Source organism: Macaca fascicularis, chromosome 7, assembly GCF_037993035.2.
Source record: "Macaca fascicularis isolate 582-1 chromosome 7, T2T-MFA8v1.1".
Taxonomy (NCBI): Eukaryota; Metazoa; Chordata; class Mammalia; order Primates; family Cercopithecidae; genus Macaca; species Macaca fascicularis.
The window spans coordinates 143,918,761-143,946,247 of record NC_088381.1 but is presented as its reverse complement, the minus strand read 5'-3'; the positions used below and the strand labels follow the sequence as shown (position 1 = coordinate 143,946,247).

General features: G+C 49.2%; 2 protein-coding genes across 3 annotated transcripts; both read left to right on the top strand.

Annotated features, from left to right (window-relative positions):
* The first annotated feature begins 33 nt into the window (after window positions 1-33).
* LOC135972021 (uncharacterized) lies at window positions 34-1,713 on the top strand. Its single transcript, XM_065549099.2, has 2 exons — window positions 34-1,224; window positions 1,478-1,713. Exon 1 carries the CDS (start codon window positions 160-162, stop codon window positions 1,138-1,140), a length of 981 nt encoding a protein of 326 aa, XP_065405171.1. The 5' UTR covers window positions 34-159; the 3' UTR covers window positions 1,141-1,224; window positions 1,478-1,713.
* TGFB3 (transforming growth factor beta 3) lies at window positions 1,256-25,547 on the top strand. Of its 2 annotated transcripts, XM_015454019.4 has the most exons (7): window positions 1,256-2,704; window positions 11,663-11,826; window positions 12,125-12,254; window positions 18,011-18,118; window positions 20,232-20,403; window positions 22,577-22,730; window positions 24,295-25,547. In XM_015454019.4, the coding sequence occupies exons 1-7, from the start codon at window positions 2,353-2,355 to the stop codon at window positions 24,451-24,453; spliced, it is 1,239 nt and encodes a 412-aa protein (XP_015309505.1). In that variant the 5' UTR covers window positions 1,256-2,352; the 3' UTR covers window positions 24,454-25,547. The 2 variants fall into 2 exon arrangements, with proteins under 2 accessions (XP_015309505.1, XP_073854016.1); XM_073997915.1 differs by lacking the exons at window positions 18,011-18,118; window positions 20,232-20,403; window positions 22,577-22,730; window positions 24,295-25,547 and adding an exon at window positions 14,845-15,094.
* Window positions 25,548-27,487: the final 1,940 nt, after the last annotated feature.

Below are 27,487 nucleotides of genomic sequence, written 5' to 3'. Positions count from 1 at the left end.
ACAAGCAGTGTGGGCTTAAAAAGAAAAAAAAATCTCCATGGCTCAGTATCCTCATCCGTAAAGTGACCCACCGCTGTGCTGGGATACAGTGAACAGCCCCTTCAGTTGGTGGCCTGGAAGTCAGACCTCTCAGAAAGGGTCCAGGAAGGCTGGAGTGAGATGGGGTGGGAGCGGCACTCACTCTCAGGAAAGTTCAGTTCAGATGCAAGCCCTATGTTGCGGGTTACGGGGAGCCACGTGCCCTACCCTCCCTCGGCTGCTCGTGGGAAAAGGCCTAGAGGTTCGGGCCGAGAAGAGGAGCGAAAGCAGAGAGCCGACTTCCCCTCACCCATCTGGGAAATGGGCTCGGGCCAACTGCTGACTTCGCGCTCGCTGGCGCAGCTCCCTGCGGAGCCCTCGGCGGGGAGGGAGGCTGAACATCTGGATGACATTTCTGCGAGAGCGGCTCCGGAGCAGCGGCTGGGGAGGGAGAGGTGCGCTCGTGCGCACGTGGGACCGAGAGGGAGGCGATTCCTCGGGGCCCGGGTCTTGTTTTTCTCGCTCTCTACCGCAGCCCCTTCTCCCGCCCCCCAGCCCCAGGCCCCGAGCCTCCCCGGCTCCCGACGAGCCGAGCTCCTTCACTGGCGGCCTCGCCTCGCCAGAGGGCACCCTCGATCTTCCGGAAAACGCCACCATTTTTCACTGCCCCTGGAGCATCTCCAGGCTTCTGCCCGCCTCCCGACTCCGATCTTGTCAATGAAGAATCGGGCCAGGATCGCCGCGGAGCGGACGCTGACCCTCCGACCCGACTCGCAGGCCGGGAGTCCCCTCCGCGAGGCTGGCACGGCCGCCCCTACCGGGTCCCGCGCCCTTTGCGGACCCTGCCCCGGGTCGGGCCTGGCCCGGGGGCGACCCCGGGACCGGGGGACCAGGAGGGAGAGTAGACGCCGGCCGCGGACGGCGCGGACTGACAGCTGGCGAGAGGGCGCTGGGGCTGGGGGAAATGGAGGGAGGGGGCTCATCGGAGTAACTTTCCAGAAAAACAGCCAACGTGTAGCAGGAGTGATTCCAAGAGGGGAAAAAAAGTTCAGCTACCACGTCGAACGAGAGGACTCGCAACGTATTTTTCAAATGGGCTCGGCTTTTCCTGTGCCTGTTTAAAACATTAACATCGTGCAGCAAAAGAGGCTGCGTGCGCTGGTCCCTCCCTCCCCCACCCCAGGCCAGAGACGTCATGGGAGGGAGGTATAAAATTTCAGCAGAGAGAAATAGAGAAAGCAGTGTGTGTGCATGTGTGTGTGTGAGAGAGGGAGAGGAGCGAGAGGGAGAGGGAGAGAGAGAAAGGGAGGGAAGCAGAGAGTCAAGTCCAAGGGAATGAGCGAGAGAGGCAGAGACAGGGGAAGAGGCGTGCGAGAGAAGGAATAACAGCTTTCCGGAGCAGGCGTGCCGTGAACTGGCTTCTATTTTATTTTATTTTTCTCCTTTTTATTTTTTAAAGAGAAGCAGGGGACAGAAGCAATGGCCGAGGCAGAAGACAAGCCGAGGTGCTGGTGACCCTGGGCGTCTGAGTGGATGATTGAGGCTGCTGCGCTCAGAGGCCTGCCTCCCTGCCTTCCAATGCACATAACCCCACACCCCAGCCAATGAAGACGAGAGGCAGCGTGAACAAAGTCATTTAGAAAGCCCCCGAGGAAGTGTAAACAAAAGAGAAAGCATGAATGGAGTGCCTGAGAGACAAGTGTGTCCTGTACTGCCCCCACCTTTAGCTGGGCCAGCAACTGCGCGGCCCTGCCTCTCCCCACCTACTCACTGGTGATCTGACTTTTTTTTTTTTAACCTTTTTTTTCCCCCTTTTCTTTTCCATTCTCTTTTCTTATTTTCCTTCAAGGCAAGGCAAGGATTTTGATTTTGGGACCCAGCCATGGTCCTTCTGCTCCTTCTTTAAAATACCCACTTTCTCCCCATCGCCAAGCGGCGTTTGGCAATATCAGATATCCGCTCTATTTATTTTTACCTAAGGAAAAACTCCAGCTCCCTTCCCACTCCCAGCTGCCTTGCCACCCCTCCCAGCCCTCTGGTTGCCCTCCACCTGGCCTGCTGGGAGTCAGAGCCCAGCAAAACCTGTTTAGACACATGGACAAGAATCCCAGCACTACAAGGCACACAGTCCGCTTCTTCGTCCTCAGGGTTGCCAGCGCTTCCTGGAAGTCCTGAAGCTCTCGCAGTGCAGTGAGTTCATGCACCTTCTTGCCAAGCCTCAGTCTTTGGGATCTGGGGAGGCCGCCTGGTTTTCCTCCCTCCTTCTGCACGTCTGCTGGGGTCTCTTCCTCTCCAGGCCTCGCCGTCCCCCTGGCCTCTCTTCCCAGCTCACACATGAAGATGCACTTGCAAAGGGCTCTGGTGGTCCTGGCCCTGCTGAACTTTGCCTCGGTCAGCCTCTCTCTGTCCACTTGCACCACCTTGGACTTCGGCCACATCAAGAAGAAGAGGGTGGAAGCCATTAGGGGACAGATCTTGAGCAAGCTCAGGCTCACCAGCCCCCCTGAGCCAACGGTGATGACCCACGTCCCCTATCAGGTCCTGGCCCTTTACAACAGCACCCGGGAGCTGCTGGAGGAGATGCATGGGGAGAGGGAGGAAGGCTGCACCCAGGAAAACACCGAGTCGGAATACTATGCCAAAGAAATCCATAAATTCGACATGATCCAGGGGCTGGCGGAGCACAGTAAGTCCAAATTCTCGCTGGGGTGTCTGCTCTGGAGGGTCTGAACTGGAGCTGGGAGCTCTGCAGAGCGGGGCCTAGTGCTGGCCACACAGCAGGGTGCCCCAGGATTCACTAGCACCAAGGCTCAGGAGGTGCGATGCTCCTCCGTTGGGGCTGGGGAGGTGGGTGGGGAAGGACATAGAGCCATTCTGTTAAGAGCCGGTGCTTCTGGGAGGCCAGGAGCCCTGGAGCTGAGCGGCTTGCTGAACTCACATCACATCCTTGACTGATTTTAATTTGGAATTACATTGTGCTGTCCAGGGAAACATATGTATTCTTGCACATGCGATCATATCAGTAACTGTAAGCATCTGGGTGCCATAAAGGGGAAGGCCGGCTCTGTCAGGAGCCCTTACAGTTCTCAGTGTGGAGACCTTGGTCTTCTCCCTGCTTTTCACAACTCGTTGTGACACGTCTCCGTTTCAGTTTTTCCAGTTATTGGGAAGAAGAGTACCTGCCCCAAATTAATGTCTGTCAAGCTTCTTGAAGCCCAGGCAAGAGACAGCCTCTTGCTGCCTGGGCCCTTTGGTCTACCCCACCCACGTGACCCACGAGACCCACGTGAGCTGTGTGTGTGGAGGGGAGAGGGTATGCACGAATGTTCCCAGGGCCGTGTACTTTAGGATGACATGCAGTCTTGTGCATAGACAGACTCATGTGCTCAAAATGGGCGCCCTCCAGGCCGGTGGGCACGGGGAGAGCGGGTTTTGGCTCTGGATGCGTAGGGAGGCTGGCGCCCTTTGTGTCTGCGTGTCACGGGAGAGCGGGTGGAGGGGTGGCAGTGGGTGCACGGTGTGGGGGGGATATGTCTGGGAGCCTGCTGTCCCAGGAGGCTCCGTCTGCACGGAGGAGCCGGGCGGCTTCTGGGTGAGATGTCTGTGTGTGTTTGTACACGTGTGGAAGTCATCTGTGTTTACTGAAGGGGATTTTAAAAACCTCAATACAAGAGAGAGAAATTTGGCAGATGTTGAGAAACTGACAGCCCAGGAAAGAGGAATGTGAGCCACTCGTGGGCCATAGACTCCGGGAGCAGCTCTGTTTGCTTTTCCTACCAGCAGGTGTCCTCGCCGCCCTGACTACCTCAGCCCAGGCCCAGCTGGGAGAGGGGTGGAGGGTGTGGGATGGAACTGGCAGGCAGGGGAGGGTGGTCAGCAGAACACACAGCAGGGGGTGAAAGGAACCTGGCTGGAGAGAAGTAACAGGAGTGGGTACCGATGGGTGGACCAGCTCTGGCTGGAGGTGCAAAGGCCCTGTTCGCGGCTCCATGCCAGGCAGAGGAGCCTGTGGTTACTGGCGAGGGGTTCCCACTCTGGCTTCCTGTGGCTGCCTGGAGCGCCTTTCTTTAGGATGTGGCTGCCGTGTGGGGGCGGAGGCTGGAGGCTGAGGCAGAGCTAGTGCTCCTTGCCCAGGGTCTCTGGGTGGGGCTGACTCAGAGGCCCACAGTTCCCAGAGGCACCTAGCAGCTGGATAACCAAGGCTCCAACTCCCTGGGAACCCACCAACACAGGAGATAGTAACCACAAGCATCAGAGGAAGGTCGAAATCTGAGGCTGACAGGAGAGGTGTGAGGAGAGTCCAGGGCAAGAGGGCAGGACTCAGACCTTCATGGGCTGGGTCAGCAGGAGGAGTCCAAGGGAGGAGGGATCCTGAGTCACGAGGACCGCCCCCCCCCAGCCTGGAATCCTGAGCTGAGAATGAATGAGCCACGTGGAGGCAAGGCCACGCGGGTGCAAGTGGACATTGATTTTGTGCAGACTCAAGGCACAAATCGCAGATGGCCTTGGGAAAATCCCGGGCAGGGCCCCACAGATGCTGGGCAGCTTCCAGGCTGCAGTACCAAGACCTGCAGCAGATGGGGGTGGCTGTGGGGCTATGGAGCAATAGTCTGGCCTGGGGCAACCTGGCACAGCGAGCAGGATGCTGTTCAGGATGCTGGGGAGGAGCCAACACGCAATGCTATGAGGCTCACAGGTGCAAACCGGAAGCAGGCAGACTCTGCAGCTGTTGGAGGTGACTTGGAGGCTGAGCAGACGGACCTGGGCCCGCCCTGCAGCTGGTCAGGTGCTGAGCCCACCCCAGAGAGGCAGACACACAAGGCACACTAATTATAAAGAAGGCAGTGGGCAGGTGCTAAGCAGGAGCAGAGAGCCATCATCAGGGGCTTGCGAGGCGTCGGGGCGGGGGGTGGGGGGAAGGAAGCCTGTCCTTAACTCATGAGGGCAGACGGAGGTGACACCAGGTCTGTGGTGGGGCACAGCAGGGTCTCGATGCCAGGTCCTCTGCGGGGAGGTCATGAGATCATGTTCTCTTCCATATTTCCTCACTTCTGGCCACCTCCCTGACTTTCCTTCGAACATGCATTCGAAGGAAAGTGACAGTAGGAGCCAGGGCAAGGAGATGGAGGTCCCTGGAGAGGAAAATGAAAGAGGAAATGCTTTTTAGTGGTGCAGGAGAAAGGGCACCAAGGTGAGAACAGAGAGGAAGGCCTTTTCCTAAATAAACTTATCTCCCTGTTTTATGGATAAGGAAACTGAGACCTGGATCGCTTAAGTAATTTGTCCAAAAAGAGTGGGGACCCTAACCTCGACATTCTGCCTGCAGGACACATATAGTTAAGCACTCATGGATACGTAAAATACACGTTGTAAGTGCTACCTTTAACCTTTAGGGTTCAGTAGAACTTTGATTTGTAACATAAATGAATCACATGTTGGACCAAACAGGAGAGGTCAGGAGTTACTATCTTAGTAACCCAGGTGGCAGATTGCATAAAGATAACCAGATTTGTTCTTTCTTAGCTCTGCAATTTTTTTTTTTTTTTTGCCCAGGAGAAATGCCACAAATGTTCTCCCTAATTTAATGAAAGAGTTTTCTTTATTTAAAGAAGAGTCTCAAGCAGGTTAAGCAACTGCAGCTACATAAAAGAGACCTCTCTGAGCCTCAGTTTCCCCAGCTGTAAAGTCAGAGATGATTTCCAAACTCCTTTTCAGCTGAAAGAATTTTATAATTCCATCTGGGATGAATCAGCAGAGCCTCTACTGGGGAGTATGGGCAAGACTCTGTAATCCGTTTTCTAATTCTCCAGGATTTTACTGTGGGGAGGGAGTAGAGAGTTTCTCCGACCCCACGTGATGGGAAAGGACACAGCTTTTTTACTTATGTTGCCATCCCTCTTACAAAGATATCACCAATGTAGGTGTCGTTTTATCTTCTGGCTTGTAATTATCTGTGTCTGTTCAGAGACTTGTTGTTTTCAGCCAAGGGCAGCGCTAAGACAACCGGCAAATCCGGAGTTTCTCAACAAAGAGAAAACTTGATATTTTAGTCTTTCTTCTCTGGCTGCTAAGTGTAGATTTTGTTTATTCTGAGAATTATTCTGAAAATCATTTGCCCCAAGGACCAATGCCTTCTGCACAGTAGGGGTCAGCACTTCTCCAAGTGTGGTCCAGAGGAAGCTGGAGGTAAATGTAGATTCCCTGGTCCCACCCACCCTTACAGAATCAGAATCTTGAGGGGTGGAGTCTTGGGGAATCTGTGTTTTTGACAAGCTCCTTATGGATTCTTAAGCACATTGAAGCTTAAGACTCAGGGAACTAGGGCAAAACCTTTTCTTAGAGGGATGGCAAACACAAGTGCCTACAGAAACCCGGCAGGAAATGCAAATGATCTGGAAGAAAAGCCACGGCATCGTGATAAACTGCACCAGGACACTTGGTCTTGGGGTCAGGAAGAAAGTAAGGTGTGTGAGACAGGGAGAGGGAGGGGACCTGGAGCCCACGTGCCCAGCCAAAGCAGCAGCAGCCAGCCTCAGCTCTTGCTGGGTCTTGCATTGAGGACTGTGGGTCCAGCTTGATTAGTTCTTCCCATGTCCCAGAAGAGAAGAAAATCTGGATCTTTCTGTGAAGTATTCCAATTTTTAACATGGGCTTAAAATGTTTATGGGCTTCTAACTAAAAATTTTTAAAGGTGTTCCATCAGCGAAGCAACACGTCTAATTTATTTAAAGGTTAATCAATAGAAAGCTCACACACACCATTAAAGCAGTGGTTTCTCAAACTTCCAGAACATCTGGAAGCATGGTGCCCTTTGCAGCACATTATAGTCTGTGGTTCTCAACCCTGGCTGCACACTGGAATCATCTGGAGATCTTAAAAAAATATGCCGTGGACCCCACTCACTCCAGTGTAGTCAGAACTGCTGGGGAATGGGTCCAGGCATCGTTTGTTTTTAAAGCTTTCCAGGTGATTCTAACGTGCAGCCAGGGTAGAGAAGTACAACCACACTGATAAATATAGTCCCTTCTCTGGAACCAGCAAAAAATGATATATACAAGCAAAGGCACGCGTAGCAGCCCAGGTGTCTGAACACATTTTAAAAGGCATTTAACTAAACATGGCCAGCTATTTCCTGGTTTTTCCATGCATACTCTACGTGAATATTCTTTGCTTATGTTTTACCCCGTAAAACAAGATAGAGAAAATGGCATTCACCAATACACATTTTCCTGTGCAATGGAAAAAGTTGCTCAAGATTTAATTTGTAATAGTGGGACCCCCTAGTCCAGCTCTCAGTAATGCTAGTGTTCTGCGGAGGCGTGGCTTAAAAACCACAAACTGGTTTGCAGTGGGTCATTGTCTGAGGCGTAGGTTGACATTCTAGGCCCATTTAGTGGAATCTTGCCATATTTTGTTGATGAAACCATGTTCACCAGATGATCGCCCAGATCCCTCCTAGCTTCCAGAATCTCTGCTTCAATAAATGAGGTGTGTTCAGAAGACCTGAGTTCAAACCCCACCTCCGCCACCTTCTAGTTATGTGACCTTGGGAAAGTCATTTAACTTTTTGAGGTTCATTTTTCTCATTTGTCAAGTGATAAATTTTACATGTTTTCCTTCTCAAGGGTTGTTAGAAGGTCACATGAAGTAATAAAAACTCGAGAAAACATAAGATGGTGCTATTACATTTTGCTTATTTATTTACACTATGATTCATTCCACAGATTACTTAAAGCATCATTATTCAGTGAATTTGATTGTCAAGAAGATTGTATTTACATTTTCTTTGATCTCCCAGGCAATTCTTTTTTTAAATTAATTTTAATTTTTTTGACAGAGTCTCACTCTGTCACCCAGACTGGAATGCACTGGTGCAATCTTGGCTCACTGTACCTTCTGCCTTCTGGGTTCAAGCAATTCTCGTGCCTCAGCCTCCCAAGTAGCTGGGGTTACAGGTGCCCACCACCATGCCCTGCTAATTTTTGTATTTGGAGTAGAGTCAGAGTTTCACCATGTTGACCAGGTTGCTCTCGAACTCCTGACCTCCAGTGATCCACCTGCCTCGGCCTCCCAAAGTGCTGGGATTACAGGCATGAGCCACTGTTCCCAGCCTTTAAAATTTTTAATTTTAAATAATAGGGATAGGTCCTCCCTATGTTGTCTAAGCTGATCTTGAACTCCTGGGCTCAAGTGATCCTCCCACCTCAGCCTCCCAAGTAGCTGAAATAACGGACATGTTGCAACACGCCCAGCTAATTTTTGTATTTTTTATAAAGATGGGGTTTCACCATGTTGGCCAGGCTGGTCTCGAACACCTGAGCTCAAGCAATCCACCCACCTCAGCCTCCCAAGGTGCTGGCTGGGATTACAGGCATGAGCCACCATGCCTGGCTGCCAATTCTTCTTCTTCTTTTTTTTGAGACGGAGTCTCACTCTGTCGCCCAGGCTGGAGTGCAGTGACGCAATCTCAGCTCACTGCAACCTCGACATCCCAGGTTCAAGCGATTCTCCTGCCTCAGCCTCCTGAGTAGCTAGGATTACAAGCATGCACCATCATGCCTGGCTAATTTTTATATTTTTAGTAGAGACGGGGTTTCACCATGTTGCCCTGGTGCCAATTCTTTTTTAATCACTAGCAATTATGTCCAGGCTTTGCTTGCTAGCGTCAAATTGCTTGTGTCAGCTAACTTCTGAGTGACTCTGGCCGAGACCCTCTGGACAGCCATTTCTTCCTCTGAAGAGGGTTGCACTACATGACTCCTAATGTACCTTCTAACTCATTGGAAATCTATACATCCCGGTAATAGACAATGACCTTTCCCACCTCTTTTTTGAAACCTTAAAATTCTCCTCAGGAGGAGTTCATCTTGGGGAGCAGATTATGATTGATAGGCTGGAAGAAACCAAAGAGGACGGCCACTAGGGTGTCCTGAGAACTCTCCTAGCTCATAACTTTCTCCATCCCCTGGCTTCCCACTGCCTTGACCCACCGTGACTGTCCTCACCAGCAAGTGCCATTTTCCATCTCCCTTCTTTTTTTTTTGAGACAGAGTCTCCCTCTGTCACCCAGGTTGGAGTGCAGTGGTGCAATCTCAGCTCATTGCAACCTCCGCCTCCTTGGTTCAAGCGATTTTCCTGCCTCAGCCTCCTGAGTAGCTGGGATTACAGGCGCGCACCACCACACCTGGCTAATTTTCATATTTTTAGTAGAGACAGGGTTTCACCATGTTGGTCAGGCTGGTCTCGAACTCCTGACATTGTGATCCGCCCACCTCGGCCTCCCAGAGTGCTGGGACTACAGGTGTGAGCCACTGTGCGCTGCCCCGTCTCCCTTCTTTTTACAGCAAGGTGCATGTTGCACTGACTTACCCTTTATTCCTTTTGTAGTCACTGGTGGTGTGTTATTTATTTACTTTATATTATTTTATTTATATTATTATAAATAAATATTTATATTATTTTGAAACATAATCTCCTTCTGTTGCCCAGGCTGGAGTGCAGTGGCACAATCACGGCTCACTGCAGCCTGGACCTCCCGAGCTCGAGCAATCCTGCCAGGAGGTGCTATTGTAACTGAAGCCGTATCGATAACAGCTCCTTCAAGACCTAGCTCTGTTGTCCTTGATAGGGTTGCCAATGCAAGTAGCTTATCCACATTCAGACTATTACAAACTTGTAAACTTACACATTACTTAGCTATCACTGACTTCTCTCCTTGGTTCTATCTGAAATGGTTTAGGGAATCATTGACAGTATCTGTTCTTTCAACGCCAATTATTAATCAGGGCTTCATTAGACAACATTCACACATTTGTTTTCCTAACATCTGTTCCATTAATTTTCTAAGAACCAGTGTCAGGCCCACCAGATGGCAATTTCCAGAAACACTCACTCATCCTTTCCTGAAGATCAGTAGCGCATTTGCTTGTTTCCAGGCCTCTGATCCTTCCTGCCTTGTCCGTGACTTCCTCAGCCACCCCTCGGGGTGATTATAAGCTCATTCCAGCCATGTCCATTATGTGTGGAATCTGGGTCTATGCGCTTGAATTTCAGCCTCGGGCTGTTGTTACCATTTGTGCAGAAAGTTTTTCTCTGGGTGTGAATACTGCTCAGACCTTGAGGCTGTCAAGTGTACAGGGGCAGAGAAAAGACAGGCTCTTTCCTTTCTCTGGCTCAGAGGGGTGGGAAAGAGCATTGGCTGCCCATGTCTTGTGGACAGGGAAGAAGAGGCCAGCAGGTGACAGCGTCTGGCATAGCACGTGCTGTCAAGGAAAGAGAAAGGAGCCAATGGAGGAAGCACCTGTGTTTCCGCCAGGCTCATGATGTGGGCTCTTTGCTATATAAGCCGGGCTTTATTGGGTCTAAAACACGAGGTTGAGATGTCACTGCACTGCTCAAACACTTTCAGTGACTCCCTACTGTTAATGGGTTAAAATTTAACCTTTTAGTCTGACAGGTGGACCCCAATCTACCATCTTGCCCTTTCTCACCTGGCTCCCACCTGCTGCTTCGGGTCCCTCTTACTCATTTGCATTTCCTCCCTTCCCTGCCTTTGCTTCCAGCAGTCACTCCATGTTCCTCCCCATCCTCAAATCCTCTCAGTTTTCACCTCTTCCATGAAGTGCTCCCTGCCGTTTCCCTCCTTTGATTTCCTGCAGCAACCAACCCCTGAACTTGTCTGAAAATCACTGGTTTCCTGTCACTCCCCTCACCTGTGCTCCTGCATTTTGACATCTTCCAGGGCACTCTGTCCTATTATTTCTCTCTAGTCCTGTTATTTGGGCCCATGTATTAATACCCCCCACTTGGATATTAACCCATAAGCCTGAGGCTGCAATTTTTTGAATTTTGAAATCAGACCTTGGCGATGACCTTGAGCAGTAGGATATAAATAACTCCCACATGCTTAGCATTCCAATAATGGAACACTAGGCATAAATGGATTTTAATCCCCTTGAAGGCAGGGGTTGTGTCTGTTCACGTTTTGCTTCCCAGTGTTAGCACTATGCTTGGCATATAGTAGCTGCTCAATACATTTTTTATAAATGAATGGATGCCCAGATGAACAAACACAGGAATAGATCAACTAGTTGTAAGATATGTAAACTACTAGGTTGCTGATATCTTTCTAGAATCAGTATTTTCTTAGGCCGGGCACGGTGGCTTACGCCTGTAATCCCAGCTCTCAGGGAGGTAGAGGCAGAAGGATAGCTTGAGCCCAGGAGTTCGAGACCTGCCTGGGCAGTATAGCGAGACCCTGTTCTCCACAAAAAGGAAGAAAAAACAAAACAAAACAAACAAAAGTGTAGAATCAGTATTTTCTCAAAAAGTAGGAAAAACAGGTTGGAGAACTTACCAGAACTGAGATTTTAAGGCAGTGGGAGGAGGGGGCAATTAGATTTGACTGGCCAGTCTCTAGTGCCATGTCGTGGAGCTCTGAGGCCACACTGCTCCTTGCTCAGGACTGTGTGTGATTCTAGGGCCACCAAGAATCTTCCTCGTATCTCCACCTTGAGGTCTGAGACCTCAAGCCTCTAGGGAGGTGGCAGGCAGGACGGTGGCCACTTGGTGCCTGTCCGTTGGCAGCACACTGTTCCTGCATGTCTCACTCATGCTGTGCCCTCTGCTCTGCTTTATCTCCTAGACGAACTGGCTGTCTGCCCCAAAGGAATTACCTCCAAGGTTTTCCGCTTCAATGTGTCCTCAGTGGAGAAAAATAGAACCAACCTGTTCCGAGCAGAATTCCGGGTCTTGCGAGTGCCCAACCCCAGCTCTAAGCGGAATGAGCAGAGGATCGAGCTCTTCCAGGTAACTCCTCTCTCGGAGCAGAAACCACACCTACGAGAAAGCCAGTTCCTTTGCCATATCAGGGCACCACTGGGTGCAGAGTTTGGCAGACCTGGGTTTGAATCCTGGCTTCTCTGAGCCTTTGTTTCTGTATCAGTGTCTGTCATTAAAACCTTAAGAGTTAGCTAAGGCGCTCGGGGGCCATGGCATTCAGGAACCACTGGTTTCTTATTGCTCCCTCACCTGTGCTCTGCACTGTGACATCTTCTGGGGCACTCTGTCATGGCCTCTAGTACTCACTCCTTTCTCTGCCCTATAGATCCTTCGGCCGGATGAGCACATTGCCAAACAGCGCTATATCGGTGGCAAGAATCTGCCCACACGGGGCACTGCCGAGTGGCTGTCCTTTGATGTCACTGACACAGTGCGTGAGTGGCTGTTGAGAAGAGGTAGGTGGACCCTTCGGATGAACATTTCAGAATGAACCTCAGGTCCCTTAGTCCTCCATGAAACAGAGGGAAGAGGACAGAATTAAGGGACTCAGAGATCTGGGTTCAAACCCTAGCTTTGCCACTGAGTATTCTCCATTCATTCACTCAACTAATGTTTATTAAGTGCTCCCTGTAAGCCAGGCCCTGGGGATGCAGCCACAGGGATAGGAACTATGAGAAATGGAAAGAGGGCAATGTGATAATGATTGGGTGGGGTCCACCAGGGAAGGTCTCTGTGATGAAGAAATTCATGCATTGACATCTGAATGATAAGGCGTCAGCCCATGAAGATCAGAATAAGGGATGTGCTAAGCAAAGGCAACAGTGAGGCCCAGGCCCTCAAGTGGAAATAAGCTTGATTTGTTCGAGCAGCAGCAGCAAACAGATTGGTGTGGCTGGAGCATGCTGAGCTGGGGTAGGGAGGAGGAGGGGAGGTGGTCAGAGAGGTTGCTGGGGCCATATAATTTATTATTATTATTATTATTATTATTATTTCTTGAGACTGAGTCTCACTCTGTTGCCTAAGCTGGAGTGCAGTGGTGCAGTCTCGGCTCACTGCACCTCCGCCATCTGGGTTCAAGCGATTCTCATGTCTCAGCCTCCTGAATAGCTGGGACTACAGGCACACGCTGCCACACCTAGCTAATTTTTTTTGTATTTTTAGTAAAGATGGGGTTTCACCATGTTGGCCAAGCTGGTCTCAAACTCCTGACCTCAAGTGATCCACCCGCTTTGGCTTCCCAAAGTGCTGGGATTATAGACGTGAGCCACCATGCCCAGCCAATTTAATTTAGAACATCATCAGGTCATGGTGAGGTTTCAGGACTTAATCTGTGGGTGATGAGAAGTGTGGGAGTGCTATAACCAGAGATGGGGATACTCAAGGTACCCAGGTATTCCTTCCTGTCCCTCTACTGGGCGTGAAGTCAAGAGCCTAGGAGAGCCATGTGGATCTGCTGACAGCAGCTCTGCTGGGAATTCTGACTCACACAGCTACCAGGAGGAGGGACTGGGTGTGGTGATTCGATTGACATCTTTAAAAGATCCCTCTAGTTTCCAGGAGGTCAAAGGAAGAGGCAGGAAAACCAGTTAGGAGCCATGGTGGCAGCCCAGATGAGAGCAATATAGGCTGAGACTAGGGTGGTAGCAGTGGATATGAAGATTGTATGGATTTATTCTGTATTTTGAAGGTAGCCAGTAAGTAGCGCAGGCTGATTAGGTGTAGGGTGTGAGGACACAAGAGCATTCTGGATGACTCCTAAATTTTTCGACATCCAGGTGGTATCACTTATTGAAATGGGGGGCCTAGGAGAAGAACGTGTTCTGTTCCGGCCAGTTAAGTTTGAAAGGCCGGGTGGTCATGCAAGCAGAGCTATCCCAGAGGCGTAACACACTTCACATGTCCCAAATATCTTATCCACGCACTGTCTTTCTTCACCTGGAAAATAAGGCAATGGTTCCTCCTCTGCATGCCTTATAGAGTTGTTTTAAGGATCAAATGCATTTGAGAGAACTTCATGGTTTTTACCATGTTTTACAGGAGTAAGCTTTTCTTATTTTAGATAAGGAAACAGGCCGAGAGAAGTTAAGTGACTTGACCGAGGTCGTCCAGTCTGGATGAGAACTTTGGTGTCTCATGACACCATCCTCTATGTTTCTTTCCCTTTCCTTGACTGGTACTGCCTGGTCTGATGCTCAGTGGGTTGGGGTCACAGATGGCAGTCCCATCTGTTCCTTCTCTCCCTCTTGGGCAGGGTTTTCTCCTGTCATCAGCTGCTATAAAGCCACAGACCATCCATATATTGATGCCCAGACTCCCTGAGGCAGGTGGATCCTTCTAGGTCCTTGGTATTTTAGCCAACTAAGAGTTAAAACTCAAAGGCAGAGATTACAAACTATTTGGCCTGCATATTGTTTTCAATTTGACTAGTCATCAACAGTTTTGGGTGTTTTAAGTCAGGAGATTTCACATAAAACCTGGACTTCTTGCTGTTTTTGAAAAGTTGGAAGATTTCCTGGTAACCATCCATCACAGACGAGTACCAGCCACCCCTTAGATGGGGTATGCATCCTCAGTACCCACAGCCCTCACTATTCCCTATTGTTCCCCAAGAGTGAGGCTGGCAGTTCCTGTTTAGCATCACATGCTGGCTCGGTTTTCTCACGTGACCTGCCTGGACTCCGTAGGCATCGAGTTTGCATTGCTTGGTACCCATGGAGCCCAGGCAGGTCACATAAATGAGAAAATTCCCCATCCAAGGGGAATTATCCGATGGCTGAGTTGGCAGATGGTGGGCTGGAGATCCTGCCCCAGTCCCAAGGGTACCCAGGAATTCCATCCTGTCCCTCCTACTGAGCATGAAGGCAAGAGCCTAGGACAACCCACGTGGATCTGCTGACAGCAGCTCTGTTGGGAATTCTGACTCAGACGGCTACAGAAAGGAGGGGCTGGGGAAATTAATCTCTTAACTTCCCTGTCTGATTTTGATCAGCTCCACCTGGATTTCTTTGAAGCCCTGGGCACTTGAAGGAGTTCTTATTTTCACAGCTGCAGAGCTCAATGAGAAGTTTGCATTGAGAATGATTTCCATCCTCCTGAGACATCAAAAAGATAATTTCGTAATAAAACCTATGGGTCCCCCACCCACCATCCCCACGGCTGCCAATTCTGAGGTTAGTTCTTCATTGGAACCTTCAGTTCCCACTTAGGCAGATACTGCCTACCTTTCCTACAGGGGAATCATCACACAGGTTTGTGCTTATAGAGAGCCCATGAGTCTCGTCGGAGTTCATGGCTTCAAACCAGGCAACAAAGGACTCCAAATTGGAGCAGTTGGTGGTGTGGATTGATGAGGAAACTGAGTCACACATGTGGTCTTGGATTCATTGAGCAAACATCTGAGAGCCCTTGTGCATCAGGTACCCAGCTTGCATTCTGGGTCCCAGAGTGGGTTGGAGCCTACCAGGGCCACTGGGGACCCAGGTCTCATACCCTTGTGCTATTGCTCATATAGTCTGCAGCACCTAGCTAGACAGGGCCAGGTCTCCCCTAGCAGGCTGGGGAGGGAGCATCATGGCTCAGGAAAGGTGGGACACTGGGAAACAACCATCTTGCATGTTGGTGAATGTGTGGGCATCTTCCTTGGTGGTCTCTGTTGCCCCCTCTTTGCCCCTCCTTATCTCTAACAAGAGTTTGGGATCTCAGGCATCAAGCTGTCAGTGCCTGAATCCTGGCACTGCTATCCACTGGTTGGATATCTTGGGCAAGCTGTTTAATCTCCCTAAGCCTCAGTGTTCTCATCTTTACCATGGGGGATAACAGTTCTTGCTCTATGGGATTACTATAGAGATCAAATGAGTTAGTGCTTGTAAAGTCTTTTTTTTTTGAGACGGAGTCTCGCTGTGCCGCCCAGGCTGGAGTGCAGTGGCCAGATCTCAGCTCACTGCAAGCTCCGCCTCCCGGGTTCACGCCATTCTCCTGCCTCAGCCTCCGGAGTAGCTGGGACTACAGGCGCCCGCCACCGCGCCCGGCTAGTTTTTTTTTTTTTTGTATTTTTTAGTAGAGACGGGGTTTCACCATGTTAGCCAGGATGGTCTCGATCTCCTGACCTCGTGATCCACCCATCTCGGCCTCCCAAAGTGCTGGGATTACAGGCTTGAGCCACCGCGCCCGGCCGTAAAGTCTTAGAGCAGTGTTTGATATGTAGTAAAGTTCCATGCATTTTGGTGATTGTTGTTATCATCTCTAAGTCCTCTATCTAGATACAGCATGTTGGCCAAGCCAGGCCACCCTCTCGTGCTTACCCCCTGGACCCTCGCTCTCCCCAACACAGCTGTCTGCACCTTGACTTTCTAATTCACAGATTCATAGAACTCACTCTGGGTATCTTCCAGCCCACCTTGAACCAGCTTGACCAGGAGGTACACGGTGTTGTTAGGTAGCCCATTTCAGCTACTCCGGCTCCTCCTTCCAGCTGCCTTAACCCAGGGAGAGGGCACTCCTCATACTTCCCTCTCCAGTCACTTCTCCTCCAGCTGGGTCTCAGCTGCCTTGTTTTATTGGTCTGCCTTCCCTCACTAAGCGAACCTGCTGGAATAGAGATCTTCAAGCTCAGCAGGCGCAGTGTGCCCCAGAGGTTGCCCTGACTTGGGGTAGAGCGGATCTGGTTAGGCTCTGGAGTTTATGGAAGAAAGGGGCTGGGTTTTAACCAGTAGGACTGGGATGTCCACGCCAGCCTAATGTTGATGGGAATCTCCAGGCTTGTAGGCTTGTATCCTTCCGTCCATGAGAAGGCTGCTGGGCCAGGTCGGACTCTTTGGGGTTTGCCCTGATGGCACAATTTCAGGAAGACTCCAGGTTGTCCTCAAGGCCAGATGCTCACACACATGGTATGTGGCCTCAGGGAGCAGCAAATCAATCAACTCACTGAGAGGCTGATGCTGAATCCAGAGAGGTCTGTCCCCCATGACTTCTTCTACACCTGGTCACAGCTGGCTGCTACCCCAGGATCAACAGAGCTTCCCAAATTAAGTCTTACCCACCAGATTTGACATGATACCAGATCCTACCTGGTTTTCCATGTAAAATTACTTGTCTCAGTGCAGACTTTCCATTTTCTTTCTTTTTCCTTCACTTCACTCAACCTCATTTACTCAGTTCCTGCTTCCTTGATTTTGGTTGCCAAAACTCATGATCCCACAACTACTAGGCGAATGGGCTGGAGATGCCCTTCTTGCACCAGAATGTCAGGCACCAAACCCTGGCACCTCCAGGCTTTATCATGCTCACTGTCTCCAAGCTCATGTCATCTGGACCCTCAGCCATAGTTCTCTATCATCTCCTCTGTGCTGTTTTCTAAGTTCACAACTGTCTTCCCAAGCTGTTCGTCTTGGTGAGCAATCCACATTCCAACTTCCCATCATGGTGAACAAGGATTCCCAAAGAAGAAATGTCCAAGTAATTTTTACCTCATTGTGTCCTTGTTTCTTAGGGAAAATATGGCCCAGTGTAACCATGATATTCATCTTATCTCTTCTAGAATCTGCCACTTTGTCTAGACCCACAATCATGGCCCTGGTAGAAATGCTTGCATCTTCCACTGAGATGGATTCTGCTTCCTGTCTGCAAGTGACCTTGCCTCTAGCATTGGTTCCTGACTTGAATTTTTTGGCCAGCATTACATCCTGTGGCCCTTTGAATTTATGGCCTTTTGAATCACGGTCTCTGTGCTCGGAGACTCTTTAGTTACTCCCTGTCCCTAGTCTCTTCCAGTCCCTCTGTCTCTTGCCCTCATCCTTCCTCAGTAGGTTGGCTCAACGATCTCCTCTCCCAGAAACCACGTAGATGGCATGAGTTTTTACTTTCGTTCCTGTATCTGTGTCCTTTTGCCCCCAAGTAGGTAGGTGACAATTTTCTCTTAATGCCATCCTTTGAAAGGGAACGATTATTCCACTTCTGTTTCATGATGGCCACTAGTGTATGCCCCCATTTGGTGATTCATAATATAACAGGAATACCTGGAATGTGGCAACGTGCGCATGAAGGTCCACTCTGAGCTCTGGAGGCGCTTTCTGTCTCCTGTGACCCTCAATAGAACTCAGTTCCTGTGAGTCCCTGTAGGAGCAGAGGCCCTGGCTCACCCTTGCGTGGGTGGTGGGTACACTTCCCCATCACACAGAGGCGTTTTTCTCATGAACTCTGTCTTATTTTGCAGAGTCCAACTTAGGTCTAGAAATCAGCATTCACTGTCCATGTCACACCTTTCAGCCCAATGGAGATATCCTGGAAAACATTCACGAGGTGATGGAAATCAAATTCAAAGGTAACAAAATGAATGTGTATGGTAGGATGGGTGAGTGGGGCAGGGGCGCGGAGAGTTAATGGGACAGGATAGTGCAGGAGACCCTAACCAGACCTCAAGAAAAGAAACCAAGCTCCTTCAGAGAGATAGCCAACTATTTTGTACTTGAGTCATTCTGCTTTGCCCCAAAAGCAATGAGTGTAGCTTTCAGCTTATAGCTTAGAGAATGCATTAGCCTCTGGAAGACAACATGGTCTGGTAAGTGGTGAAACTGTGTAGGCAAGCCCTCTAGCCTCTGGGCCTAGTGAAATGGGATAAGAGTTCCTCTTTCACAGGGTTGTCAGGCAATTAAATGAGATAACGAATAAGGAACACTGAGCCAGAAATACTCAACAGATAGGAGTTGTCTTCCCCCTCCCTAAAAGACATTAACTTTGGCTGTCCTGAACATGAGTGCCCAGACGACTGAGCTTTGCAGATGTGCAGGGCCTGCCTGACCTTGCCCAGGGTCCTCTGGGTTTGGATGATTGCTTCCAGTCTCAGGGTGTTTGTCCGCAGGTGTTTGGGTAGAGATGGTGAAGTCGTTGAGAGTCATTTCTGGTTTTCCATTATGTTTGCAGGGAACTCAGCCTTGATGATCTCTGGAGTTTAGGAAGGTTCTCTTTTCCTTTCATATTCCCATTTTGGGTAACTGCGGAATGCCTGAGGTCAGAGGCTGGTCTAGGAAAAGGTGTAGGCCTCTTTTGGCCCAGCGCTAGACAGTGATCTTACCCCACATGGGCTCTATTTTAGAGCCTTTTTTTTAAAGCCAAAGATTTGACACTGTAATCACAGAACCTTAGAGCCCAGAGGACCTTCAGAGTCCTTACTTACAGGCCAGCTTAGGATGAAACCTTCCCATTTCAGTGAATCCTTATCTTGTTTATAAAGATTTTCAGAAAAAGAGATTTGTGATCCAGGTCTCTCATTTATCTTACAGATCTGGTGCCCCTTCCTGAGATCTGAGCCCCTCCTGTAGCTATGTACATTCATTCCTCATGTTCCTGTCCTCAGTGAGGATGGACAACAGCTGGCAGCTGTCTTTCACGAAATTGATCTCCATTTAGTTGAGACTCTAAGTCAGTCTCCAATCTTTTCCTTTTTTTTTCCAGAAGAAATGGGTTGATGAATTTAGGTTTTCTTTCCAGAGCTTGTTTGCTAAGCTATTTATTATATGCTTCATTATCTCATCTGAATTTTATAGTGAAAACACTTCAAAGACTGTAAGTGCAATGTGAATTTTAACAATTATACAGTCTTGTTTCTTTGGCTCCCATTCCTAGGCCATCTTAAGTTGTGACATCTTAAATTTTCGGTAGGACTTCTGCATTATCTTGATCCATTCACATTTTAAGAGGAAACTCACACCCCAAGATTCTAAGTCTAAAATCTAAAGTGACAACCCAGGGCTGGGCGTGGTGGCTCACACCTGTAATCCCAGCACTCTGGGAGGCCAAGGCAGGTGGATCACTTGAGGTCAGGAGTTGGAGACCAGCCTGGCCAACATGGTGAAACCCTGTCTCTACTAAAAATACAAAAATAGCCAGGCATGGTGGCATGCACCTGTAATCCCAGCTACTTGGGAGGCTGAGGCAGGAGAATCTCTTGAACTCCAGAGGCGGAGGTTGTAGTGAGCCAAGATGGGGCCATTGCACTGCAGCCTGACTGACAGATCAAGACTCTGTCTCAAAATAACAAACAAACAAACAAACAAACAAACTGACAACCCGGAGGTATGTGGTAGGCACCCACTTAGTAACAGGGTTGCTTCATGGGTCCATGAAGATTCCTAGGAATCTCAGCAAGGGCTTTCTGCCCCTTGGGAGATTTCTATACAGGAGTATGAGGATCTGAACATGGGGCATCTTTCAGTGGGCATCCTTACAATGATGAGTTCTTTTGATACTGGCTCCTCCGTCTGCTCTTCCCCTTCCTGCAGCTGGACATCAGAATTAAGCTGCACTTGTCCCCCACACCTCCCTCTCAGACTGCACTACTCCTCCTCCTGGACAGTGATGGGACGTGGGGAGGAGGCAGCCTCCAAGGGCTCTGCTCTCCTTAGACAGGAGATTGTCGCTTTCCTTCCCTTCTGCAGGCGTGGACAATGAGGATGACCATGGCCGTGGAGATCTGGGGCGCCTCAAGAAGCAGAAGGATCACCACAACCCTCATCTAATCCTCATGATGATTCCCCCACACCGGCTCGACAACCCGGGCCAGGGGGGTCAGAGGAAGAAGCGGGCCTTGGACACCAATTACTGCTTCCGGTGAGCCTGGGCCCATGTGGGAACCAACATCTACTGCCTGCCTACTGCAGGGCAGGCCCCAGAGCCAAGCCACACGCAATAGAGGGTCCCTGATGCTGTTCACAAACATCTCCAGGAAGAAGACTGAAAATCTCTGACAGATCTCTTTGTTTTCCTGGGGGTCCCACTATTTTTCTGTAGGCTAGCTCTGGAAGAGGCTGGCTGAAGGAAATGAAGAAAACTCTGTGAAGAGGAGTGTTGCTAAAATAGTGTGGATTGGAGATGCTTGGTCAAAGCCTCTCCATGATTTCCATGTTTTAAGCATTTGTAGGGTGTGTGTGTGAGATTAATGTAGGAGTTTCCATGAAAGAAGGGCTCAGTTCCCTCTGAAGGGTCCAAGGATGCTACTGGATGGCGGCAAATAGAACGGTCTCCATTTGAACGGGAAATCAGAGCTAGAGAAATTAACAAACGAATTCAGAAATGACTGGGTAGCCACAATACAGAGGTAGAAAAGACCCAGCTTCTCTTATCTAGGAGCAGTTTCACTGCTCATTTATAAGGGGAGGATAAAGCATGCATGCCAACTACTAAAAGGGAGAAGATGATCACGCCCATAAGAGGCTCCGAAGGATTAAGTGCTTTAATTAGGAGCAACAAGTTTACCTATGGACACAGGAAAGGCTTCAGAAGGGTGTGGAATTTGAGCAGAGGCTTCAAGGATGAGGTTTGGGGATGAAAGGTTCCAGGAGGGGAAGTGCTGCAGGTAAAAGGAGCATGAGTGAGTCCATTTGGCCTCAGAGGATGCCTGAATGAAGCTGGGGAGAATGAATTGGGAAATATTTAGATCTGGAAACCATGCCTTATGAGGATGGTTGGGCTTGGGAAACTAGGGATGTTGAGCTGGGGGAACAGCTCAACAGCAAGCTATAGGAGAGGCAAGGTAGTTGCTGCCAACTGTCCTGCAGCCATGAAGGCTGGCGTGTAGATTTATTTGTTCCATGCGTCTCTATCAGTTAGGAACAAATGCTCTTGGCCAGTGACGTAAATCATAGTGGATTTCTTGTTCACAAGAGGCTGATAGCAGCAGGCTTAGGGTGGGCTGGCTGCTTAATGACGCCACTGAAGGCTCAGTTTTTCTCTCTCTCCAGTCTGCCATGTTTAGTATGTTGGCTTTTCATCCTTTTCCTTATGGTCACAAGTGATTACTGGGGCTTCAGGCATCTTGTCCACATTTAAGACAAGAAGGAACGAGGGAAGAGGGAGCCAGAAGCTTTTTTCTTCCATCTGTTTTTTATAAATAATCAAATATCTTTGCCAGAACTTGCGCTTACCCCCTGCATACTTCTCCTTGTCTGATGGGTCATTATTGGGCCACATGACCACTGCTACTCACAAGGGAGGCCAGGAAAAGGAACACCTGGTGTTTTAGACTCTGTAATGGGATGTGGCAAGGGAGAAGGGGGTTAGGAATGGTTATTGAAGAGATAACCAATAGTGTCTGCCATGGTTCACCCTTGGAACCCACAAGAAGCCAGATTTTGACTAATAGCTGTCTTTGGAAGTAGCAAGTCTAGGTCTCAGCAGATATTAAAGCAGAGGCTGGATGACCACTTGGCAAGGGGTATTATTGCCAAATGGATCTCTGTAGGCAACAGAATTGAAGGGCCAGATCACATTTGGGTGATCTGTTGAACCATGGTTCTAATAGAAGGATATACTTTATTTGGCTAAATGGCCTTTAGATTGAGTCTCATCTGTCACCTACTATTATAGACAAGCTGCATAAACTTAGAATTTATTTCTGGCTGGGTGCACATTAGGAGGGTAACAATAAAACCAACCTCAACAAAGCTGAGTTGGCTAGTAACAGTTAGTGCTTGGTTTTATGTGGAGCACTTTATAGCTCTGCTTTGATTTGTGATATAAAAGGGAGCAGGGCCACCTTTGCCTCTTTACTCTTCCTCATACAGCATTTATCTGTTTCTTACATCCTTGGGATCCCGGTCTTTAACATATGAATGTGCCTTTCTGGTTTCTTCTGCCTCATGCCCTTGAACCTGGGATTCCACTGACCGGAGCCACCTATGATGGCATGAAAGGACTCCAAGGGAGAATATGAGAGCATTTGTGAAGTTTCTTTTATTGTTGGTTTCTTTTTAAGTTGATTTTCTATAAATGTTTTTTGTTGTAGCAACTTGGAGGAGAACTGCTGTGTGCGCCCCCTCTACATTGACTTCCGACAGGATCTGGGCTGGAAGTGGGTCCATGAACCTAAGGGCTACTATGCCAACTTCTGCTCAGGCCCTTGCCCATACCTCCGCAGTGCAGACACCACCCACAGCACGGTATGGAGCAGGCTCATGCTATCTGAGGCACTGGGGCTGACCGATCAGGTCACTTGTTAAAAAGAATGAGTGAAGGATTGAATGTTGAATGAGCGAATGATGATCTGGGGTGAGTAAAATCCCTCTGGTGAAGGTTCTGATCTTGGCACCCTGACTCAGTTCTACTCAGTCACATTCCGCCCTTTTAAGTTCCTACCATAGTTTCAACCAGCCTTTTAATTTGCTTTATCTAAAGCTGCCTGTACCATAGTAATTAATTAACTGCCACGTGTTGCCCTATGTCAGAGATATGTGCATGTGGCTAGCAAGGAACACTGAAGCAGAAAGGCTTCTACCAGAACTCTGATCATTCCAGCCTCTCGAATGTAGAAAACTTACTCTGAAAGACAACAACAAGCATGGACAAGAAGCTAATTTGAAATTCTAGGAACAGAAAGTGAGATAGCCGAGAGTCCACAACCCCTAAAACTAGTCTATCTTTCCCTCGAGGGGAATCAAAAATAGGGCAGTAATTTGTGAAGCATGTTTCCTTCTAGTTCATTATTTCTGCATCCTGTCTGGGCCCCTACACTCTGGCACTTACTAAATGGCTCAAGGCAATGTTTTGTGAGAACATTTCTCACCGAAGTGATCAGTTCCATCTAGGATGAGCAATATAAGAGTTGTTTTCTTAAAAGCCAAGAATGGCCGGGCGCGGTGGCTCACGCCTGTAATCCCAGCACTTTGGGAGGCCAAGGCGGGTGGATCCCAAGGTCAGGAGTTCGAGACCAGCCTGGCCAACATGGTGAAACCCCGTCTCTACCAAAAATGTAAAAAATTAGCTGGGTGTGGTGGCATGCACTTGTAATCCCAGCTACTCGGGAGGCTGAGGCAGGAGAATCGCTTGAACCCGGGAGGCGGAAGTTGCAGTGAAGATTGCACCACTGCACTCCAGCCTGGGTGACAGAGTGAGACTGACTCAAAAAAAAAAAAAAAAAAAAAAGCCAAGATAATTCATTATCAGTGTAGTAACTGTCATATGCTTCAACTGATCACCCCAAACAAGTGCAGTTATTCTGCTTCTGTCATTGCGGATGAACAACAGCTACCCAACTACTCACTCACCCAAACCAGGTTCCAACAGTTCCTCTTTTTTTTTTTTGAGACGGAGTCTCACTCTGTGACTCAGGCTGGCGTGCAGTGGCACTATTTCTGCTTACTGCAACCTCTGCTTCCTGGGTTCAGGTGATCCTCCCACCTCAGCCTCCCAAGTAGCTGGGATTACAGGCGCCTGCCACCACAGCCGGCTAATTTTTTTGTATTTTTAGTAGAGATAGGGTTTCACCATGCTGGCCAGGCTGGTCTCAAACTCCTAACCTCAAGTGATCTGCCTGTTCGGCCTCCCAAATCCTGGGACTACAGGTGTGAGCCACTGCGCCCGGCCCCCAACAGTTCCTTTTAAAGAGCACCCGTGACCATTCTAGCGCTTGCTCAGCCTCTGGGGCTGCCCTTGAACTGGGGGAGTTCCTGGGTTCCAGGCCTGAGGCTTGACCTTCCAACCTCTCACTGACGTGTCCCTTCCCAGGTGCTGGGACTGTACAACACTCTGAACCCCGAAGCATCTGCCTCGCCTTGCTGCGTGCCCCAGGACCTGGAGCCCCTGACCATCCTGTACTATGTTGGGAGGACCCCCAAGGTGGAGCAGCTCTCCAACATGGTGGTGAAGTCTTGTAAATGTAGCTGAGACCCCACCTGCGACAGAGAGAGGGGAGAGAGAACTGCCACTGCCTGACTGCCCGCTCCTCGGGAAACACACAAGCAACAAACCTCACCGAGAGGCCTGGAGCCCACAACCTTCGGCTCTGGGCAGATGGCTGAGATGGAGGTTTCCTTTTGGAACATTTCTTTCTTGCTGGCTCTGAGAATCATGGTGGTAAAGAAAGTGTGGGTTTGGTTAGAGGAAGGCTGAACTCTTCAGAACACACAGACTTTCTGTGATGCAGACAGAGGGGATGGGGATAGAGGAAAGGGATGGCAAGTCGAGACGTTGTGTGGCGATGGGATTTGGGCTACCCTGAAGGGAGGAGGAAGGGCAGAGAATGGCCGGGTCAGGGCCAGACTGGAAGACACTTCAGATCTGAGGCTGGATTTGCTCATTGCTGTACCAAATCTGCTCTAGGGAATCTGGATTATGTTATACAAGGCAAGCATTTTTTTTTTTTTTTTTTTTTAAAAGACAGGTTACGAAGACAAAGTCCCAGAATTGTATCTCATACTGTCTGGGATTAAGGGTAAATCTATTACTTTTGCAAACTGTCCTCTACATCAATTAACATCATGGGTCACTACAGGGAGAAAATGCAGGTCATGCAGTTCCTAGGCCATCGACTATATCGGGCCGTCTGGATATGCTGAACGCGGAAGCAAAGGGTGGGAATGAACCCTCTCCTGTCTGCCCTCTGGGCCCCTCCTCTCCCCTCTCCCTCGATCCTATTTCCCCTCGGACACTTGGTTAGACGCCTTCCAGGTCAGGGTGCGCATTTCTGGATTGTGGTTCCACGCAGCCTTGGGGCATTATGGGTTCTTCCCCCCTTCCCCTCCAAGACCCTATGTTCATTTGGTCTTCCTGGAAGCAGGTGCTACAACATGTGAGGCATTCGGGGAAGCTGCACATGTGCCACACAGTGACTTGGCCCCAGACGCATAGACTGAGGTATAAAGACAAATATGAATATTACTCTCAAAATCTTTGTATAAATAAATATTTTTGGGGAATCTTGGATGATTTCATCTTCTGGAAGATTGTTTCTAGAACAGTAAAAGCCTTATTCTAAGGTGTATGTCTGATTCGATAAAGACCCTTCAATTAACCTTTTTTTAATTCCATGTCCACGGCTACTAATCCGAGGTAACCAGAATCTGGGGCAGAGACTCTCTCAATCACCAAACGCATTGCTTAGCGCAACCACCCTTACACGGGGGCACGCTTCCGCCAGCTGAGAAGACTGCCCTATTGCTTGTGCGTCTTTCCTTCTTGCAGAGTATATTATTCTCAGAGACAGAGGCAGCGGCTCGGATTGGCAGAAAGCATACGAATTTGACCTCCAGATACCTGTGGGCAGAATCCCCTGGTGTGAACCCTTGCCTATGGAAACACGGTCTATCCACAAATTACCAACCTCACCAATTTTGAAAATCTCCCCCCACCCATATCAGTTGAGAATGAGAGAAAATGTGTATGGCAAATGGCGTAAAAATATGAGGCGAATTCTGTTATCAGGCTAAGCCTAAAAGAGCTAACCAGGAACCCCTTTTCAGACTATGGCCCTCTTCTCAGGGATCTGGGAACCATAGCTCTCTTCTGAGTGAGGCCGTGGATCCCACTGTGGTAGGGACGTCCACAGTGAGCGGGCACAGAGCAAGGGGCCATCTAGCAGCTCCTGAGAAACACATTCCTCTAGTGAGATCAGTTTGCCACTAGTACAAGAAAACTCCATCTGAAGCTGAAGTGTGCAGGCTGAAGGATGTGTCTGATGTGTTCGTGCCTGTGTGTGTGTGTGTATACATGTGTGTGTCCCTTGTTCCTTGTGGAGTTCTCCAAGACTGAAGTGAGTTTGTTCAGCACCTTTTTTTCCCTGCTTTGCCCACGCCCAGCCAATTCTAAGGGTTTCTCTCTCAGTCGTCATCCCATGTGGCACCCACTGACTTCCACCATCGTTCAGAGGGCTATGTCCCTGTCCTGAAATCCTGGCTGACGGGATTATATTCCGTCTTGCTCCAGGGAGCCCGGGGGCACAGAGAGGGGATGCAGTAAGCTCAGCCTGTCAGCCACGGGCTGCTGCTGTCCCAGCATCAGTCTATTCATCTGAGGTCCATTCTCAAATTCACTGGGCATGATAACCCCCAAGGGTTTATTAAAAATGTACAGTTTCAGGCTGCAGCTCTAGAGGTACCTTTAGGACTGCAGTAGGGTCCAGGTTACCTCAAAACTATTAACACATTTTGAGAAGTGGTGCATTATACCTGACATCACTTGTCCTTACTTGAGGCTTCAATATAGAAAAGGGAAGTAATTTTTCTGGCCCCAGATGAAACCCTCTTTTATCCACCTTTATAGCACTCGCTAAAACGTTGGCCTGCGGTTCATCCTAATGAAGCAGGGCAGCTAGATACATTTCCTGGAGTATTCCAAAGAAAATAGAACGTGGTGCGATTCCAAATGGTCTTTTTCTTCAGAGCTCTACTTGTAGGTTAGGCAGCAGACACAAATAGGGACAGGGGTCGGGAGTCAGCCCCCGCATTCTACACATTACTGACAGGTGCTACAGAAACTTGAATCACTGTCTGTCTTCAAAAATCGACGCTTGTTTAGGGGGAGGGTAAAGAGTGGTGTTGGAAATATCACCTCCGTTGGAGGAGGGCTCATAGGATCTATCTGGTTTATTGCCAAGTGAAGTCCAGTCCCAGTAAAAATGACTTGAAAGCACTTGGACACATGAAGGGAGAGATCTGGTGTCTTAGCACCTGATCAGCATACGGTAAGTGCAGCAACAAATCAGCTGAAGACTTCATTCTGATTGGTTACCTAGGGCAATTTCAAGCACTATAGCCTAAAATTTCTTTTACTGGACTCATACTCTTCCCTTGTCACAAGATTCATGTGGTGAGTCCTCCCAAACCCCTTATTTTCCAATTCTACACCTCAACAGGGGACTATGGAGGAATTCTAATTTGTCCCCTAAAAAAAAAGAAAATAAAAATAGAATTACTTTATTAAT

What these genes read in the sequence shown, in the direction of transcription:
- LOC135972021 (XM_065549099.2), top strand. Translation starts at nt 160, where the DNA reads ATGGGGTGGGAGCGGCACTCACTCTCAGGAAAGTTCAGTTCAGATGCA.
- TGFB3 (XM_015454019.4), top strand. Translation starts at nt 2,353, where the DNA reads ATGAAGATGCACTTGCAAAGGGCTCTGGTGGTCCTGGCCCTGCTGAAC. An exon ending in TGAGTGGCTGTTGAGAAGAG is followed by an intron (nt 12,255 to 18,010) that starts GTAGGTGGACCC and finishes CTTATTTTGCAG; the next exon opens with AGTCCAACTTAGGTCTAGAA. An exon ending in GATGGAAATCAAATTCAAAG is followed by an intron (nt 18,119 to 20,231) that starts GTAACAAAATGA and finishes TCCCTTCTGCAG; the next exon opens with GCGTGGACAATGAGGATGAC.